A 20,073-nucleotide genomic window follows, 5' to 3' on the forward strand; every position below is an offset into this window, starting at 1 on the left:
AGTTAAACTCCTTACTAAGGCAGAGGGCAGAGTTCTTGATGCATAGAACCAGGAGAACTTATTATTTCAATGGGCCTAGACCAGGTCACCTGTTAGCTCTAAGACTAAAACATAATGAAAAATGTTCTAACATTTTGGCCATTAAATCTCCCAGTCACACTTTAACTGAACCTGGTGAAATTAATTCTGCATTTAAAACGTTCTATTCTACACTTTATAAATCTGAAGTAACACTAAACCCAAACACTTGTAACAACTTTGTCCATGGTCTGGATGTGCCTTCTCTCTCAAGTCAAGAAGCAAAGGGACTAGATTCTCCCATCTCCTTAACGGAGTTAAGAGAGGCCCTTGTAAATATGAAGAAGGGCAAGTCCCCAGGTTGGGATTGTATTCCCCCAGAACTATATCTTGCTTTTTGGGGCACACTTGGCCCACCACTGCTGGATATGAGTAATAAGGCGATTAGTGAAGGTGCATTCAGCTTGGGGGTAATACAGCTATAATCACAGTACTTCCTAAGCCAAACAAAGACCCTTCCCAGTGCAGTTACTATAGACCTCTGTCTCTTCTCAATGGGGATGTCAAACTCTTTGCTAAGGTACTTGCCACACGCCTAGAACAATATCTGACAAAACTGATACACAATGACCAAACTGGATTTATTAAGACACGATTAGCGTCTGACCACATGTGCCGCCTTCTACATATTATCCATGCGACAAGTACAATTGATCTTCCCTGCTCCGTCCTGTCGCTAGATGCTGAAAAAGCCTTTGACAGACTGGATTGGGATTATCTGTGGGCCACTTTGGACACCTTTGGGCTAGTAATAAGGCGATGCATATGCATATGTGTATGCGTGCGCATGTGTGTTTATACGCCTGGGTGTGCAAGCGTGTTAATGTGTGTGTGTGTGTGTGTGTGCCAGCAGTGCTTCATTTGTAAAGTGTGGGGTCCTGGAGCGCAGAGCGGGGTTGGATCCGGTGACTCAAAACGGAAAAAAAATGATGAAGCCTACGTGACTTCTCTGAATAAAAAAACCTAAACAACACTGTGTGTACATCAGGGCAATGTTTATTTTAATTTTATAACATGTAAACATAATACATACAAAAAATAATACACTGCAACACTCGTTTTCACCAGCAACAATTATCAATCACTATTAAATTAACAAAAAAAACCACTGGATGAGACAAACACTCCATCATGTAACCATGACCATGTCAACAGCAACAGCCTACTTGTGGGACTTACGATTCAAATATACACATATAATAAAACCATATATAGTAGGCTATATATTGCAATGATGACCACCCAATAATCAATAATCAACACGACAAGGCAAAGGAAGAGTAGTGAGGGGATGGTAGAGGGAAGAAGAGACGTCTTTTGCTTGTTTGGGATCCATTTACATGCATGTGTGTGTGTGTTTATATATGTGTGTGAGTGTTCACGTGTGTCCTCAGACCGAGAGATGAGGAGACAGAGAGCGAGAGACTATAACTTACACAGAGAAGCTTTGGAACCAGCTGTGAAGGGTGAAGGGGACCCACACAACATAAACCCAGGGAGGAGGTCCTCCTGGGTGAAGGTGGACTGGAAGGTGTGGAGGTGTGTCAGTGTGTCTGAGGACCCTCCTACATCTGGGGACACTCTGTAGAAGGACAGAGTGCCAGCAGGCCGGTCCAGATACACTCCTACTCTGGTAGAGCCAGCGGGGCGGACACGTATGTCTGTTTTAATATCGTTGTGCCAGGCAGTGTAATCACCATCATCACAATAAAGACTCCTGGACTTGTTGTTCTCTGAGAGGCTTTCCCCCCATCCTCTCCTTGAGATTCCTCTGTGTGTCACTGCTATCTGAACTTCTCCTTTCCACTCTACCTCCCAGTAACAGCGTCCAGTCAGAGCCTCTCTACACAACACCTGGTACTGGGATTTAAATCTCTCTGGGTGATCAGGGTACGACTGGTCCCATCCAGACACCTCCACCTTTCTGTTGTCCTCAGAGAGAGAGAGTCGTCTGTAGGCTGTGTTTGGGTCCAGTGTGAGTTCACAGGCATCTGACGGAGAGAACAAGACATGATGAGCTGCTGAACCATTCATCATCATCATCATCATCATCATTATCATCAACATAGAAAGACTAAATCATATCAGATGATAGCTACTATAGTGGACTAGTAAGGTATAGTTAGAGGAATAGTAGTGAATATTGTTTTGAAGATCATTTAAGTTAAATGTAAATCCCATGTGTGTGAGTGTCCCAGTCAAAACATTGAAGTGTAGAAATCTATAAATGTATGGAGAGATAGTGAGACAGCAGAGAGTGAGGTCATGCTTCCCGAAGCTCCGCTAGGCAGTGGCAAAAATGACTTAATTCATCGTTCAGTTTTACTTTATTTTATTTTATTTCATGATCATAATACTTAAGAATATATAGTTTGTTTTCGTCAACCTCCGTTGCTTGTTTCAATGATACATTTTGGCCGTAAATCAATTTTTTATGTCTACCAAATTAAGCTGCAGCTAAAGCCTTGGACTTTCCTAATGCCATCATGCCTCTGTATGCGGGTGTCTCAGGCAGGGAGACTGGGAAATGCACAGACTGCACCAAACTGCAACAGACAGTGGCTTTATTAGAAATGTGGCTAGCAGCATTAGAAATATGCAAAAGACTCCTTCAGGATACAGTGCCGATTGGTGAGTTAGCTGAGCTAGCTCAGACAAATACACAACCAGACGATGATCAAAGCTACACTCTATCCTTCCTGAAACTGGACAAGAGAGAGAGACAGTTCCAGCTGATGAAGTGAGTTAAAAGCGATCCTGATTCAATTACCTTTTTTAAAAGAACACTACATTTCCGCTCTGGCCACAGTACAGAAACAGCCTTAGACAGGGTCACCCATCCTGATGGTGACCCCCTCCTGATGGCAGCAGACACCACATCCGTGCCTACAATTTAGACTTAAGAAGTGCTAGAGAAACATTTTTCTCCATTATCATTAAAACCAATAGTAATAATGCACAAACCGTATTTGCAACTGTTGACAGACCAATCCCCCCCCCCCCCCCAAAAAAAAAAAAAAAATACCACTTGATCTCCATTCCACGTAGAAAAGCAATGATTTTTCAATTGTTTATACTGATAAAATAGAAGGCATTAGACGCACCATCAATATCTCCCCTTCAAACTTCAAAATGTTGGACTACCACCCTGTTCAGGCAAAAGTAACGTGGCAATGATGATATACTTTAATGTCATAGACTCTAAAACTCTTGTGGAAAGCTACAAGGGTTGTGGGACAGGAATCCCACAGGTTTGATCTTAGGACCCTCTTTATTCAACATCTACATGCTCTCACTAGGGCAAATCATGCAAAATAACAATGTTGACCATCATTGCTATGCCGATGATACGCAAATCTATGTAGCGTCCTGCTAAATAGATCTGCTGTGCTAGTGCATTGAGCAAGTCAAAGACTGGATGTGCCAACATGTTCTTCAACTAAATGAGGACAAAACCGATTTAGCGCTAAAACAGAAAAGCTTAAAGTAACCCTTCACACTCTGTCCCTGAAAACCTCCATCAAAGCCAGAAATCTAGGTTTATCATGGATTCAGATTTACATTTCGACAGTCACATCAAATCAGTTACAAAATCTTCCTATTATCACCTTAGAAAAGTAGCAAGAGGGCTTATTTCTTTTCAAGACTTACAAAAACTTGTACATGCCTTCATCACTAGTAAGCTTGATTACTGCAATGGTCTCCTTACAGGTATCCCAAAAAAAACCTCTAAGGCAACTACAGCTTGTTCAGAACGCTCTGTTCTAACAAAGACCAAAAAAATTAAACACATTACACCAATTATTCAATCGTTACATTGGCTCCCTGTATGTCAGATATTGATTGATTTTAAAAGAATGCTGCTCACCTATAAATCCCTACATGGTTTAGGGCCAAAGTATATAACTGATATTCTTCCGCTACATAAGCTTTCTAGACCACCCAAATCTTCTGAGACCAACCTATAAATTATCCCCAGAGTAAACCCGGAACATGGGAAAGCAAGAATTAGTTACAATGCAACAAATAACTCCCTGAGGATTTAAGACTTTCCCAAAGTCTGACAACTTTTAAAACAAGACTGCAGACTTTTACGTTTGCTTTAGCTTTATGCTAAATCTTAAATACACTGCACTTTCAACAATGCATTATTAAACTTTGCCTTTGTTTTCTATTACTAATCTATTTTATTTTATTATTTCATTTTAATGTATGCTCTTTTTTACTTTCCTTTGTTGTCTTTTACTTATCTATTTTATTTTATTATTTATTTTTATTGTATGTGAGGCACTCTGAGTCTGCCTCATGTATGAAAAGTGATGCATAAATAAAGTTGCCTTCCCTTGCCTCTCTATAATCTGAAATATTTAAGATATAGTCTACATACTTCTCAAGATATTAGACTTTGAAAAGTTCCAATACACATCCATTGTAACCCAACTGTGTAAACAACATACTGAACCAGCTGAACTGTTGATACCATATAACTGGTTCATACATGTACTATACATGCATAGACATGTACAAATACGTACACGCACCTACACAAACATGCTAGACATACATAAACACAGGGTAACATAGCTATACATACGTATAGTCCACATTTGAATGAACGGACGTGACCTCCTGCTGTATGGATGGACTTTCCATCTCAATAGTTAGTGTGTTGTGATTGATCAAATTAAACAAACACTTACACTTCTTTAGAGCTGGTTTCAGCCTCCACACTCCACCGTGCTCCACACTGGGGGGGAACAAAGTGAGAGCAGCATGTTAAAACATTCACCTTCATCATCTGCTGTCTCATCACTTTCTACACAACATGAGCAGCAGCTGCCTTTTCAAACTACTTCATCTAGCAGTGGCTTGAATCCTTGAGGGGAGACTTTGTCCCTGACTGGTGAGCTGCCCTCTCCATACCTGAGAGTGTCCATTCCAGCAGAGAGCAGCGCAGCTCCTGAGTCTCCTGGGTGATTGTAGCTCAGGTCCAGCTCTCTCAGATGGGAGGGGTTGGAGCTCAGAGCTGAGGCCAGAGAAGCACAGCCTTCCTTTGTGACCAGGCAGCCAGACAAGCTACACACACACACACACACACACACACACACACACACACACACACACACACACACACACACACACACACACACACACGTGTGTAAAATCCTATTTTTGTCGGCCAACCGGTTTGTGAACGTCCTAAACCAAACTCAAGTGGCGTTGTTTTGGTGACGTAGAAGTGCCTTTTACGAAGCACTCCTGGTCCCACTGAAGGGACACCGGCAGCGAGGTGTCTGGGGATGTGTGGAGCTCCGTCTGGCCAGTGGTTGATGATGACGAAAGCATCTCAGACATAATACGCTAGGTTTTCTAAACCACACCATATTTCGATTGGGACCATTTGCAACAGCGCCATCCGTGGAAGAAGGCCTTACTGGAAACAAGCCGATATTCAAAGGCAACATAATACATCAGTATTGTAGTGCCCCAACCCCTAGTCTCTATTCCGCTGTGTAGCGAGGTCCACTTAGAGGACAGGACTTTTGGCTTCTTTATATTTCACATGATTAAAGTATCACCTTTACGGTTAGATTGTACAACCATCTAGATTATAGATTGAATCAGGGAAACCACTAATATGATCAAAAGTATTATAATCAGGGGTGCAAACTGGTGATGGCCCAAAAAGGTGACGACATTTCAACGTCAGAAAACAAATCAAATGATCACTGCACGGCGCCAAGGCTCCTTCCTGTGATTCATGCTCCATTTTACGGTTTACGGTTTAAGTCACTCATATAAGCTGTATGAAGCAGTGCTCACAACAACTGAGTCGCATCTGTTAGAATTTAAAATGTATTTATGTTGAATTTAAAATACATTTAAGATAAGTGACTTACAATAACCCCTCCCCCCACACACACACACACACTTCCTCTTCTGAGCAGCTATGTGCCTCACTTTGGCTTCCTGTCTCCACTGTATTCTTCCTGCTTTGCTATTTATATTTGAATTATTAAATTCAGAACAAGTTTAGAAATTATTTATACTTTAAATAGAATATAGAATAGAATATCCACCTAAAAGACAAGGTTTAACATTTCCAATGATACCAAAGTCATGAATGTGGTCATCACAGATACTGAGTTATAAGCTCAAGCTGAGTTAAATAACTGTCCTCTGATGTGGAACTTGCAGTGTAACTGTTTGACCATTGAGTAAAACTGACCTGAGCGTTTCCAGTGTACAGTGTGGACTCCCCAGTCCAGCAGAGAGCAACTTCACTCCTGAATCCTGCAGATCATTGTTACTCAGGTCCAGCTCTCTCAGACTAGAAGAGTTGGAGCTGAGAACTGAGGCCAGAGCTTCACAGCATCTCTCTGACAGTTGACAGCCATTCAGCCTTTACACACAATAAACAGAAAATGTTAGGAACACTGATTAATGTTTTATTTTAAATTGTTATTAGCCATTTTTATTATCTTAACTTAATGCCAAAACAGAGGATCTTTCAAACATACCAAGAGGTCAGATAACTACAGTTTCAACAAAACTCCTGAAAATGTCCCTTAAAATACCTCACTTATTCAACTTTACTAAACAACTGTAAAGTTTACCTTACTGTTTGACTACATGATTATGAGTATAATAGGAATGTAATGCAACATACACATTTTAACATCAACAAACTGAATCCAACATACACCTTTTACTGTCATGGCAACCCAAATAGCATGAGATTGAGGTCTTGTGTTTCATAAAATGAGTGGTAATGGCGCTGCGATGCACGCAAACTGCCAAGGTTCAGTTCAGTGCTGGGAGTTAAAGCGCGGCTGCATTGCGGCGCTGGTGTGGTCGCTCTATTGGGAAAGACGACCCACTTAAGTTCCATTGAAGACACACTGCTTTGATCAGAAAACTAAAACAGGTGGTTTGTACTTTGTGCAAAGTTTCAATGAAATGTCATTGAAGCACTAGAGCTATTCAAGAGCATTTGAAGAAATGCACTATTCTGGGTGACAGAGAGAATAAAATACATCCTAATTTGAGTATATTATTCAATCAGCAGCCGTTTATTTTTAATAGGTATTTGATTGAGGAGGAGGAGGATGAAGAGTTGGTTGGTGAGGAAAGAGATGTCGAGGCACTGGCGGTAAAAACAGAAAAAGACCCCCTATGCAATCAAAACATTAACAACTTATTTGAAGTGAGTGAATCTGTTTACATGAATGGACACAGATGGATGGTAGGTGACCAAGGACATCTTCACAACTAATAAAGGGGTGCGACCACATTTGTTAGGGTGCCACCAAATGAAAAAGTTAGTGGCATCTGTGCCACCAGTAGAAAATGTGTCTTGAGCCCTGAGAGGACATATTCTACATATTTATTTAGACCTGTTCACTTTATGGAGGTAAATCTGTTCAACGTCCTCTGATGTGTAACTTGTGGTGTAACTGTTTGACCATTGAGTAAAAGGGACCTGAACGTTTCCAGTGTACAGTGTGGACTTCCCAGTCCAGCAGAGAGCAGCTTCACTCCTGAATCCTGCAGATCATTGGTACTCAAGTCCAGCTCTCTCAGACTAGAGGAGTTGGAGCTGAGAACTGAGGCCAGAGCTTCACAGCATCTCTCTGACAGATGACAGCTATCCAGCCTTCACACAAATAAACAGAACATGTAGGAACTGTGATTACAATTATTATTTTTATGACTTTTTCATTAACCATTAATTAATTTAATCGTTCATTTTTAATCAATCTTTTACTTTAAACAGTTAAACAGACTTGTGTTGAAATCTATAACTAGAGATATTTTCTCAATTTAACTAATATATAGTGGTCAATACATTAGATCCTTTTTTTTATTCAATATTGACTGTAAAATGTATAATATTGAATAGTGTTTTTGTAGTGTTTGAAAATGGTTTACTTGAAGTGAGTGAATCTGTTCACATAAATGGACGCAGCTGTATGGTAGGTGACCAAGGACATTTTCAAGTCTAATAAAGGGGTGTGGCCACATTTGTTAGGGTGCCACCAAATGAAAAAGTTAGTGGCACCAGTACCATGAGTAGAAAATGTGTCTTGAGCCCTGAGAGGACATATTGTACTTATTTATTTAGACCTGTTAACTTTCTGGAAGTAAATCTGTTCAAAGTCCTATGATGTGGAACTTGTAGTGTTACTGTTTGACCATTGAGTAAAACTGACCTGAGTGTTTCCAGTGTACAGTGTGGACTTCCCAGTCCAGCAGAGAGCAGCTTCACTCCTGAATCCTGCAGATCATTGAAACTCAGGTCCAGCTCTCTCAGACTAGAGGAGTTGGAGCTGAGAACTGAGGCCAGAGCTTCACAGCATCCCTCTGACAGATGACAGCTATCCAGCCTTCACACAAAATAAACAGAACACGTAGGAACTGTGATTAACATATTTTCTTTATCACTTTTTCATTAATCATTAATTAATTTAATCGTTCAATTTTAATCAATCTTTTGCTTTTAACTTTTAAACAGACTTGTGTTGAAATCTTTATCTAGAGATGTTTTCTCAATTGAACTAATAATATACTGGCCAATACATTAGATCCTTATTTTTATTCAATATTGACTGTAAAATATATAATATTGAACAGTGTTTTTGTAGTGTTTGAAAATGGTTTTGTTCATTAATATTACTTTTTATTGTAGTACTATGTATATTGTGTATTGTATTCTAATACATGTTATAGTACTTCTGCAGAGATGTTTTGAATGTTCTAAAATGTTATAGCCAATATTATGTATATTGAGTAGAGAAAAAAATGTATCAGAGCGAGCAGGAAAACACTTTGCAACAACAACTTGTGCGCACGTGGGCGTCCGTTGTGTGCTGCGTCCCTTTAAGAGCGAGCTCAATGAATTGTTTGAGCCTCACAGGTTTATCGTTTCTCTCGCGATCAGAGAACTGCTGAGCACGAGGGCAGTTACGGTGTTTTCAGTCATGATTTGTGTGCATGGATGTGTTAGTTGTCCGCGTCAAGTCACTTTTGGTCGCGACTTTTGTCAATGATTTATCGCCATGAATGTGATGTACGGGCTCAGTGTCACAACACGATAGACTATTTACTTTTAACTCAACCAAAACAAAGTCCCGATACCGTTATAGGAGAGGAGATGACGGAAGAAGAAACTAAAATCCTGGAAGGATTGCCCACTATCTTAAATAATGGGTTACTTTTCATTAATAATGAACGTATATTGATAAATGCATCCTTATCAATATTTACTTATTTATACTGATAGCTATATATTTGACAGATGTATTTAACTCTTAATACAATTTTCCCCCTAGTTACACAATATAACATTGTGTCTATTGCGATACATGTTATAAGTAAATCTTGAAAGATTTATATGCCACTATTCGATATATTGTGTTCTGTATTGTAATGCATTATTATAAGTGAACCTACAGAGATGTATTGTATATAATTATGACTTATTTTATAGTGTTGTGTGTATTGTAATAAATGTCATTAGTGAACCTACAGAGAAGTTTTGGAGGCTTTGACCACTGGCAGCAGCCTCAGAAGGCCCTCCTCTGTAGCAGAGTATTGCTTCAGGTCAAACACGTCCAGCTCCTCTTCTGATGACAGTAAGATGAAGACCAGAGCTGACCACTGAGCAGGAGAGAGCGATTTTATTGAGAGACTCCCTGATGTCAGGAACTGTTGGATCTCCTCGACTAGAGAACGGTCGTTCAACTCATTTAGACAGTGGAACAGATTGATGCTTCTCTCTGGAGAAAGTTTACCACCGATCTTCTCCTTGATGTAAGACACGGTTTCCTTGTTGGTCTGTGAGCTACTTGTCTTTCTCAGCAGATCTTGTTTCATCTGAGTGAACAGTGATCTACTTTGTGTCTGTCCCAGGAGACCTCGTAGGACAATCTGATTGGTCTCCAGAGAAAGGCCCAGGAGGAAGCGGAGGAACAAGTCCAGGTGTCCATTCTCACTCTGTAAGGCCTTGTCCACAGCATTCATGTAGAGGACAAGTATATCTTTCCTGGAGGTTGGTTGTTCTTCTGATAGCAGATTGACACCAGTGTGGATGAAGGACCAAAATACATAAATGGCAGCCAGAAACTCCTGGACGCTCAGATGGACAAAGCAGAACACCTTGCCCTGGTACAGCCCAGACTCCTCTTTAAAAATCTGGGTGCACACTCCTGAGTACACTGAGGCTTCGTTGATATATTCTTTACACTCTGCCAGGTCATCCTCGTAGAAGATCAGGTTGCCACTATCCAGCTGGTTAAAAGCCAGTTTTCCCAGAGAAACAATGATCTCCCTGCTCTGTGAACTCCAGTGTTGATCTGTTTCAGCTATCGAACGATACTTCCTGTCCCCTTGTATCGACTGAACCCTCAGGAAGTGGCTGTACATCTGAGTCAAGGTCTTGGGCGTCTCTTCACCTATCTGGGATGCTTTGAAGAAGTCCTCCAGAACTGTAGCAGAGATCCAACAGAAGACTGGGATGTGACACATGATGTGGAGGCTGCGTGATTTCTTTACGTGGGAGATGATTGTTTTGGCCAGCTTCTCATCTTTGAATATCTTACTGAAATACTCCTCCTTCTGTGGGTCAGTGAACCCTCTCACCTCTGTCACCATGTCAACGCACTCAGCAGGGATCTGATTGGCTGCAGCAGGGCGTGTGGTTATCCAGATGCAAGCGGAGGGAAGCAGGTTGCCACTGATGAGGTTTGTCAGCAGCACTTCCACCTTGGTGGACTTTGTGACATCAGTCCATATTGGGTTGTTCTGGAAGTCCAGAGGAAGTCGACACTCATCCAGACCATCCAAAATGAAGACAACTTGGAACTGGTCGTATCTGCATATTCCTGCTTCTTTGGTCTCAATAAAGAAGTGATGAAGAAGTTCCACCAAGCTAAACTCTTTCCCTTTTAGTAAATTCAGCTCTCTGAAAGTAAAGGGAAATGTGAAGTGTATGTCACGGTTGGCTTCACCTTCAGCCCAGTCCAGAGTGAACTTGTATGTTAAGATGGTTTTCCCAACGCCGGCCACTCCGGTTGTCATTATTGTCCTGATTTGTTTATCTTGTCCAGGTAAGGGTTTAAAAATGTCTCCACATCTGATTGGTGTTTCCTCCTTGACTGGTTTCCTGGAAGCTGTTTCAATCAGTCTGACCTCATGTTCCTTGTTGACCTCTCCAATGTCTCTCTCTGTGATGAAAATCTCTGTGTAGAAGTCATTCAGAGGTTCTGATTTTCCTGCTTTAGCGATTCCCTGAAACACACCTTTCATGAACTTCTTCTTCAAACGAGACTGGATTTTATGTTGGCACTCGACAGCAGCAGATCCTAAATGGGAAAACAAAAGAAGACATCAGTTAGTGGATGGTGACATCAGTGGAACCAGGTCAATATTTCCTGTTAAATGATCAACTTCATGATATTTAGTTGCTTCATAACTTGTTTTTGGAGAAGCTGGTTGTGACCAAGTCTGAATGTTATAGATTAAAAATGTTCAGGACTATTTTGTTTTTCCACAGCAATATGTGTAAAGTGAAATGCTGATACAACAAGATAGTGTTCTCTACCACTGAGTTATTCTACTGTTGATCAACAGTTTAAGTTTAATATTATTAATAATAATAATAACACACAATCATTTTATCTCAAGGCGCCTCTCATAACACCCACGGTTGCCTTACAATCAAGAGTGAAAAACAGCAAGAGCTGCATCGCCAACAGCATGATCAGAACAAGACATGAGGTTGGAGACCCAGGTAGAAGGGGGTAAGAACAGCAGTGAGGAGACCCAGGTAGAAGGGGGTAAGAACAGCAATAAGGAGACCCAGGTAGGAGGGGGTATGAACAGCAATGAGGAGACCCAGGTAGGAGGGGGTACGAACAGCAGTGAGGAGGATACAAGTAGGGGGTCATTACAGCGAGCAGGTCAGTGGGAACACATGTGTTTTGAGGAGAGATTTGAATGTTGTCAGGGTGTCTCCAAAGCCTGGGAGCAATGCAGCTCAGAGCCCTAGCACCCACAGTGCTGAGAGCCCTAGCACCCACGGTGCTGAGACCCCTAGCACCCACAGTGCTCAGAGCCCTAGCACCCACGGTGCTGAGAGCCCTAGCACCCACGGTGCTCAGAGCCCTAGCATCCACTGTGCTGAGGTGGGAGTTCGGGACGGTGAAGACCAGCTGAGGATGATGAAGGCAGAAGCAGGACCTGTCCTCCTAAAGGAGGTCGGGGAGATAACTGGGGGCCAAGTTGTGGAAGGCTTTGTCAGTGAGCAAAGGGTTTTAAGGTCAATCCGGTGTTGGACAGGGAGCGAGTATAGTTCAGACTGCACACTAGTTCAGTTCAGTGTGTAGGATAAGAATGGGGGTGATGTAGTCGGATGATTTGGTGCTGTTAATGATGATGTTTAACATTCTTTAACCTCATACCCCCACAATAACCCTACATATCTGGTTCAAACCATTTAACACATTTAAGTCTCACATTTTGACATTTAGTCTGAAAAGAACAAATAATTATCTCCTACTGCTCTTCAAAATGTGTATTCCTTCTTCTGTTTTCAAGATAAGAGTCTCTTACCGCTCAATAGTTTGTCGGCCAGTCCCTTCTCGTTCATCTCCATCAGGCAGAGCATTGTGATGTTCAACACTCCCTCTATGGCAAGCCTCCTCTGCTCCTCGCTCTCACCATCCACCTCCTCCTCCCTCCGACTCTCTGAGCATTGTGGGTAATCTGAGAAGAGATCCCTCCAGAGCTTCTTCAGCTCCTTGTCTAGAAAAGCGTGTGCATTCTCCTCAGCCCTCTGGAACAGAACAAACATCAAGGAGAACTTTACTCTGATCTAACTGAGGACATCAGAAGCATCTGTCCTGGATTAACGCCGGCTGGTCTACAGAGGGAAGCCTGGAGGCTATAACCACCACAAGAGATGCTTTCTAATGTTCATGGAGAGCTAAAGTCAAATGTCTTGGTCGACATTTACACACCTTGATCAGCTCTGTTGGATGCTGCTGTACAGACTGAGCACCGGTAACGTTTGACCTCTCCTGGTGTAGTCTGTGGAGAACACACATACACACACATGTGATGGGACATTGGCACTGCTAAGACACAGAGGAACTGTCCTTACGAGGCTTCTGTCGGGATAAAAAACATGTCAGCAAAATAAAGAATACGTTGGCGTTTTTGCACTGATAAATAGTTACTCGCGTTTTTAGCATACACTCCGACGTGAACCCATTCTTGCATGTGGGCATCTTCATTCTTAAAAAAGGCCATGAAGAACGGGGGATTTTAGCCCCTCGGTTTCACACAGGCAAGGTGGTGAAATTGCTGGGTGTGCCAAGCCGCGACCAACACACAGGCTTTTGTCCTGCTCTACTGAACTGATATTTCACACTCCTCATCTAAATGTCGAGGTTCATTGTCTAACTTTTGCCTTCCCAACGTTAACCTCTTTTGAGTCCAAAAGCTTTGCCACAGCAGAGGCAGACGTTGGCCCATGCACAGAGAGGGCGGGTCCTGGGGGCGGGGCTAACTGGACAGAAGGGGTTCCTATTGGAGGAAATTAAACTAGCTCTCAATCTTGCTCAGAAACAGCTTCCTTCTGGGGGTAATTGATCCCGATTGATTTTATTCTGATCAATGGTCGGCGGGCCGGATCAAGATGATCCGCGGGTCGCCAGTTGAACAGCCCTGATGTATTGGCTGAATTCTCACCTTTCCTTAGAAGGTTGGTGATTTCCATCTTTAAAGTTAACAGGTTGTTCCATAAAGTGGTCACTCTTCATGGAGACACAGCTGGGTCCAGGGGAGTCTGCGCTCTCCTGCTGGACTCTTCAAGAAAAACAAGTGTTTATGGATGTAGGATAGACACTGTATTTCTATAATATCTGATAAACTCTTACCTTTGTGTATGAATTGTCTTATTTTTTCTGAACAGGTTACATATGCGCTTCAGGGAGATACGCCTGGGTCCAGGGGAGAAAGGTCTCTCCTGCTGCTCTGGGCTTCAACACAACACACACAGCTGTTCTCAGACTAATGATGGAGTCATGATATATCACTGCTGAGCTCTGAGATTGACAACAGTCACAGACATTGAGGGATCCTCTTCTTACCTCTTAGCTTTGCTCTGGTGGCCATGTTCCCCAGACAGAGTGGTTTTAGAGGTAGGACCCCCCTCCTCTTTCTCCTCATCCATAGTAGATTGGAGACCTGGACACAAACACAACTCATCCATCACTTAATTTGCCTTTTCAACTTTAACTGTTAATGGATCATGTGTCTACATCACACTAAAGCGTTAAAGACGTCATAGACCATCCATATGAACCCCACAACATAACCACACTGACCTAACTACAGTACAGATGTGAACAGCACATGAGATGATTAATCACCTTGGAGACTTTAAATGTGCTTAAACTTTAAATGTGCTTATAATAGACTTGAAACATTTATTGTGTTACAATGAAAAGTAAAGAAAGTTTGTATAATTTTCCCACTGGAATGAAGTCTGGAAATCACTTTACTGAACCATAGATTAATATAACACATATCATATTAATATATAAATCAACTAGTGAAACATATCGATATGGTGTCCTCTAATTATCGTGAAATAATCGTTTATTTAGCATCAGGAGGAGGCGTGACCAACGAGTCTCTTTCTCTCCCTCTAGGGCTCCAGCTGTGGTTTAAACCACAGCTAGATCTCGAGGAACCCCCCTGTGAAAGTGGTACAGTCCAGCATCATGTTATTAGGAGGATTTCTAAAACTGGAAATCCCCAGTTGCTACGCACAAATATTTAACTTGTGATTTAAATATCAGGACATTCACAGGAATTCTGTCTCATCCTTCTTTTAATTTTGAGCGTCAAGACAAACTAATCACTTGAATATTGAACTCAGTGTTCAATTTATCACAGGTTAGTAAAGCAACAGTTACAGTGAAACATTAACTAACGTTGCATTCTCTAAAGTAAACTCTGTCTTTAATTGATACGTGATGAGATCATTATTATATACCAGTAACCTAAAGACACTATAAACGTTAGTAAACTGGTTGATAATTATTATATACCAGTAACCTAAAGACACTATAAACGTTAGTAAACTGGTTGATAATTATTATATACCAGTAACCTAAAGACACTATAAACGTTAGTAAACTGGTTGATAATTATTATATACCAGTAACCTAAAGACGATATAAACAGTAGTAAACTGTCGACCTACCTTATCTATTCCAGGATAAAAATGCGGCCCACATGGTATCAAATTATAAAAGTATAAATCTAAGGGAAGAAACAGAGGTTGAAGTGTTCTTGAAACAAGTTTTTCTGGGAAATCAAAAGGAATCAATGTATTAATTATTAATATATTCAAGTGGATCTAGAGAAAGATCTTCATGGCCGCTCACTGAGAAAGACTGAGGTTCAGATGAGGAAGTCGTTTGAACTTCTCAGGGAGGAAGCGATGTTATGTCATCTGGCATCATGTGATTTCAGGTAAAGAGAATGTTTGAGACCTCAGATATGCACACATGCATGCACATACACACACTGATGCACACACACATGCACACACGCACATACAAACACACACACTCAAACTCACACCACTCACACAATCACACACACACAATTACACACACACACAATTACACACACACACACACACACACACACTCACACACAAGTCGAGCAGCGGCATTTTGCACAAGCTGGGGACTTTTCTTGGTGAGTGGGTTAAACCAGAGATCAGCGCATTATGTCATCTAGTGCAGACGATGCATGGAGGAGCGTCTCTGCCTCCGCTGTGGTTGACTGACGTTGACTGCGATCAACGTCTCTCAGATGAGAGAAGGCAGTTCTGGTGATCCTTCTTACATGTTGATCATAAGAAAGCATTGGGCCCAACAGGACGCCCAGACTCTGGACCCAGCACCTCTGGGAGACAGCAGAGCCGTCACAGTGTGACATCACCCTCCCCCCTCAGCTCCCCGCCGTCAGGGCAACCAAACTAGAAGTATGTGGAGGCATTCTAATTCATGCTACATGTAGTTACACCATTCATGGAGGATCTGTTGAATGAGGGGGTAAGGGTTCAGAGACCCAGGCCGCATCTGCAATGCTGTGAAATCCAGAAGCGAAAACAGGAGTCAAATCCCAGGGTTCAGATCCCACCGTCTTCATTGAAACAGTCGTTGACAGTTCCGCTCTGTTCCAAGCGCACAGCTCACTCTCTTGGTGACGCTGAAGGGCCTGTTGGTACACTGATGGACGTCCGGACCTAGCAACACCGGCGGCGAGGTGTGTGTGGATGTGTGGAGCTATGTGTGGGCAGCTGTGGATCTCCAGGGGCTGTGGCGCATTTCACCTGCAACATCAAACGCTATAACGCTCACAGACGATGACGGCCATGGAAGCATATCGCCTGCAGGAAACAGACATGATCCCGGTTAGATCCCGGTTCTGCTCTCGTTAAGATGCTGCTTCATCAGAGAAATCCCATTCTACTGAAGACCTTCAACCAGAAGCCCTGGACCAGTGTAACTATGTTGTTCCTCTGATCCACCTCTTCACCATGACTTGGAGGAGAACCTTCCGCTGCCTGGTGAACTTGTGGACGGCCTCCCTTCTTACTGGGAGTATGAACAACACTTTCTCACCTCTGTCGTGGTGGTGGATGATGTGATGAGCCACGCTGAGGATGACAAACCTTGATCCAGGCATTGACACCGTTCAGACATCATGGTAGATATCTATCAGTGATCCTGTGCTACTCGTTCTCCACCGAGGTAAGTTCAGCAGGAATGTCTCCCTGACCGCCATCGAGCACAACCTGTTCAACAGCATGTGGACGTGACGCAGGCTGAAACCTCAGCGCATCCAATGTTCCCCACGCAGAAGAACTCTTCTCCGCAAGCTCATCAAGACACCGCCCAGGCCTGGCACGGCTGTAACGGCGGGAACGAGAGTCAGGGGTTCGCCTAAAGGTGAGGATGAAGAACGATCCATCCACACACACACACACACACGCACATACCATACACACACAACATAGACACACACACACACACACACACACACACACACACATACCATACGCACACACACATCCATTTGTCGTGTTCTTGAAGAAAGTAGTTCAATCCAGGTCGCTTTTAACTCACTTTATTTGTTAAAGTATTTCGGTATGGTTACTATGAAGCAGAAGGAGGGAATTGTATTTAACACGCGTGGAGAGAAATATCGCAGAGCTATCTTCCAGCCCTGTGGCCTATGTGAAGTAGGCGTGGCCTATTTGACGTATTGGCTCTGCATCTGTGGCTGGAGTAGTTATTGCAGCTTATGTTGGTCCTGCTCCCCTTGTGGCTATGTATATTAATTACAGCTTATATGTGTGATCCTGCTTCCTTGTGGCTATGTGGGGGCAGCTTATTTGCTTAAAATACGTAACAATCCCTCCTTGGTCATCTCAGATGACCATTCTATAAGATTTTAAGCCATAAGCACCATTTACCACACCGAAAACATGGTCAAAATAGGAAAAAATCATCAACACCACCGACCGAGGTGGAAAACTCCATAGGAGAGATAAAACCACAACGCGTCTCCCTAATTCTGAAACGACATTCACCTTGGTGGGTCTCAAAGGCAATACAGGTCATTGTCAACAATACAACAATAAGCATATTACCTGGTTGTCATACAATAATAGTCATAAGGGCACGTAGATAAATGCATTCATAGAAATCCAAACTAATACTTCTGGTTATATGTGACAAAGTTATACATTTTCAGCACGCATTAAAAGTGAAAGGTAAAAACTAGGTGACATAAATTTACAGCATGAATTGAAAGTGAAAAATACAAAAATAAATGACATAACAATAAAAATTTAAACAATTAAGATTGTCTGTAGGCTGGCATCGATTTGAATCGCTCAGGTGATCTTCATGTATTGGAGCGCCGCTACATGTGGGGGGTTTTGGACATTGTTGTAGTCGCAGCTCTTGTTTCCTCTGTCGTCATCAGCACCTGTAATTCATGAACCCAACATCCGTTCCTCCTTGTCAAGGGCGCGGCTCACATAGAGAGGTTACTAGCACATCATGTGAGCCTCCTTCAGGCGTTCAGTCGTCTACTCAGACGTGTCAGCAGCAAAAAACATGTAAACTGACTCAAAGAAATTCAACAGTCCCATTATCAGTGCAGTGGTACAGAAATAACATGTTGCACTCGCAACCAAACAATACTACACATTAACAAACATAACCCGCATTGGTCGTTTAATAATTTGCCATTCAATTAAATCCGGGATATTGATTATCTTAGATACAGGCGTTACTACTGGTGTTGACTATACTACATACTGCAGCTGGATAGGGTCGGGCCCCTCAGGTGATATCTCGTCCACGTTCACCGGATCATATCTGATCCCCATGTAAGCCTGAATGGCACCTGGCGCTTCTGTGGCGCCCACTGCTGAGGTGATCAGTCAATTCAGTAGCCCCCGCGCGCAGGGAATACAACGGTAGCCGACCACAATTAACACGTCACTGCCACTATTCCCGCGATGGGTACTGACTGGATCATGCCTTTCCACCTCCCAAACATGTTCTCCATCCATCCTGTGAAAGGGTCATTAATGCCGGAATTCTCTGCCAATTCAAACCCGAGGGATTGTAATCTTGCCAGCGCCCTGGCCACCAACCCACCCGGAGCTGTGTTATTGGCGATAAAAGTACAACATGTTGTGCCTATCATCCCATACACCCCTCCTTGCTCTGCCAATAACATATCCATATCTATATAGCCCTTTAACCTTATCCGTGGTAAACTGTACAAACTGTTGCTGATTATGTTATATGTAATTCATCTGATCAACATTTTTGCTAATGGTGGACCACCAAAACAGAACCGATTCAAATCCTGCCGTTATTTGGTTGCCTCGTGTGGCTGTTGCTCCTTGCTCGGCTGGGTCTGATCCTGACGTAGTTGGTAGGCTCTGGGTGTGTCTGCATCTGGCTCGGGAACTTTGTGTTTCTCTTATTGGAATACAAACTTATGTACATCAGTTAGTTGTTCAAGCATATTTTGGTTAATTCTATTTTTAATTGATCTAATGGAAGTCCCTTATGGGATCCTTGAAATGTAGGGGAAGGCATGAATCTAACCGTAAGCATTTCATGCAAAGTTAGCTGTGTCATTCTATTAACTTGCATGTAATAAAGAAGTAGTGCTATAGATAGTGCATCTACCTGATTCTATTTAGTGCTTGTGTGGCATACAGAGCCATCAGTGGGTTAATATACCTACATTATTATTATTATTTACATGTTTAATATGATTTCCATTTAGCACAACTCATGTTCAGAGTGTGGTAATTATTGTCTGTGTGTTTATGGTGAGAAAAGAGTGGTTTATTGTCTGAAAAATGTAGTTTCCTAGCAGTATGCAGTATCTAACTCCGACCAGCAGAGGGCGCGTTCGCTACACGGTGTGTTCAGGAATAAGGAAGTCACGCGTGAATCTGTTCAGCGAATGAGAACACACACTTGAGTCGGAAGTTAATAGGTGTGTGTGGCGAACTGTGTTGATAAAATACCTATTTTTGCTCTTTGCAGGTAAGAAGGGAGAGTTAGAACTGTGTAACGAGTGGGTGAATGTGTTATGTGCTGGTTTATTATCCCGTTCGGACGTTATGTATTGTTGTTATAGACGTTACTCAGCCAATGTACCGTACGGAAAACGGCTAGCCTGTAGTTAGCACTGGTAGCGTAGTTACCGCGAGCAACAGGAAAACTATGAGCCGGTCAGCCCGGACTGTTCGTGTAGTTCATAAATAAATACATAAATAGGTTAAAATAGATACATGATGAAACTGGTTAAGAATATTGATACAGCAGTCACATGATTTATTGTTTTGAATGTTGGTACAGATGTTCATGA

At 42.3% G+C, this 20,073-nt stretch overlaps 1 protein-coding gene across 2 annotated transcripts; it reads right to left on the reverse strand.

Moving 5' to 3' along the window:
• Positions 1-1,054: 1,054 nt before the first annotated feature.
• Positions 1,055-15,525, reverse strand: LOC307081814 (protein NLRC3-like). 2 transcript variants are annotated; one of them, XM_079745154.1, is made up of 13 exons: positions 15,353-15,525; positions 14,232-14,328; positions 14,019-14,120; positions 13,831-13,947; positions 13,098-13,167; positions 12,691-12,913; positions 9,608-11,441; positions 8,292-8,465; positions 7,562-7,735; positions 6,308-6,481; positions 5,002-5,154; positions 4,779-4,825; positions 1,055-2,069 (listed from the first exon to the last, which is right to left on the reverse strand). In XM_079745154.1, the coding sequence occupies exons 2-13, from the start codon at positions 14,312-14,314 to the stop codon at positions 1,504-1,506; spliced, it is 3,717 nt and encodes a 1,238-aa protein (XP_079601280.1). In that variant the 5' UTR covers positions 14,315-14,328; positions 15,353-15,525; the 3' UTR covers positions 1,055-1,503. The 2 variants fall into 2 exon arrangements, with proteins under 2 accessions (XP_079601280.1, XP_079601281.1); XM_079745155.1 differs by lacking the exons at positions 7,562-7,735; positions 8,292-8,465.
• Between the last annotated feature and the right edge of the window lie 4,548 nt (positions 15,526-20,073).

The sequence above is a fragment of the Pollachius pollachius genome (genome assembly GCF_949987615.1).
Source record: "Pollachius pollachius genome assembly, chromosome: 10".
NCBI classification, from domain to species: Eukaryota; Metazoa; Chordata; class Actinopteri; order Gadiformes; family Gadidae; genus Pollachius; species Pollachius pollachius.

Coding starts and splice junctions, on each gene's coding strand:
- LOC307081814 (XM_079745154.1), bottom strand. CDS start 14,314: ATGGATGAGGAGAAAGAGGAGGGGGGTCCTACCTCTAAAACCACTCTG. Junction 8,466..9,607: donor AAAGCCTCCAAAACTTCTCT/GTAGGTTCACTA, acceptor TTTTGTGTGAAG/GCTGGATAGCTGTCATCTGT. Junction 5,155..6,307: donor TGTACACTGGAAACGCTCAG/GTCAGTTTTACT, acceptor GTGTGTGTGTAG/CTTGTCTGGCTGCCTGGTCA.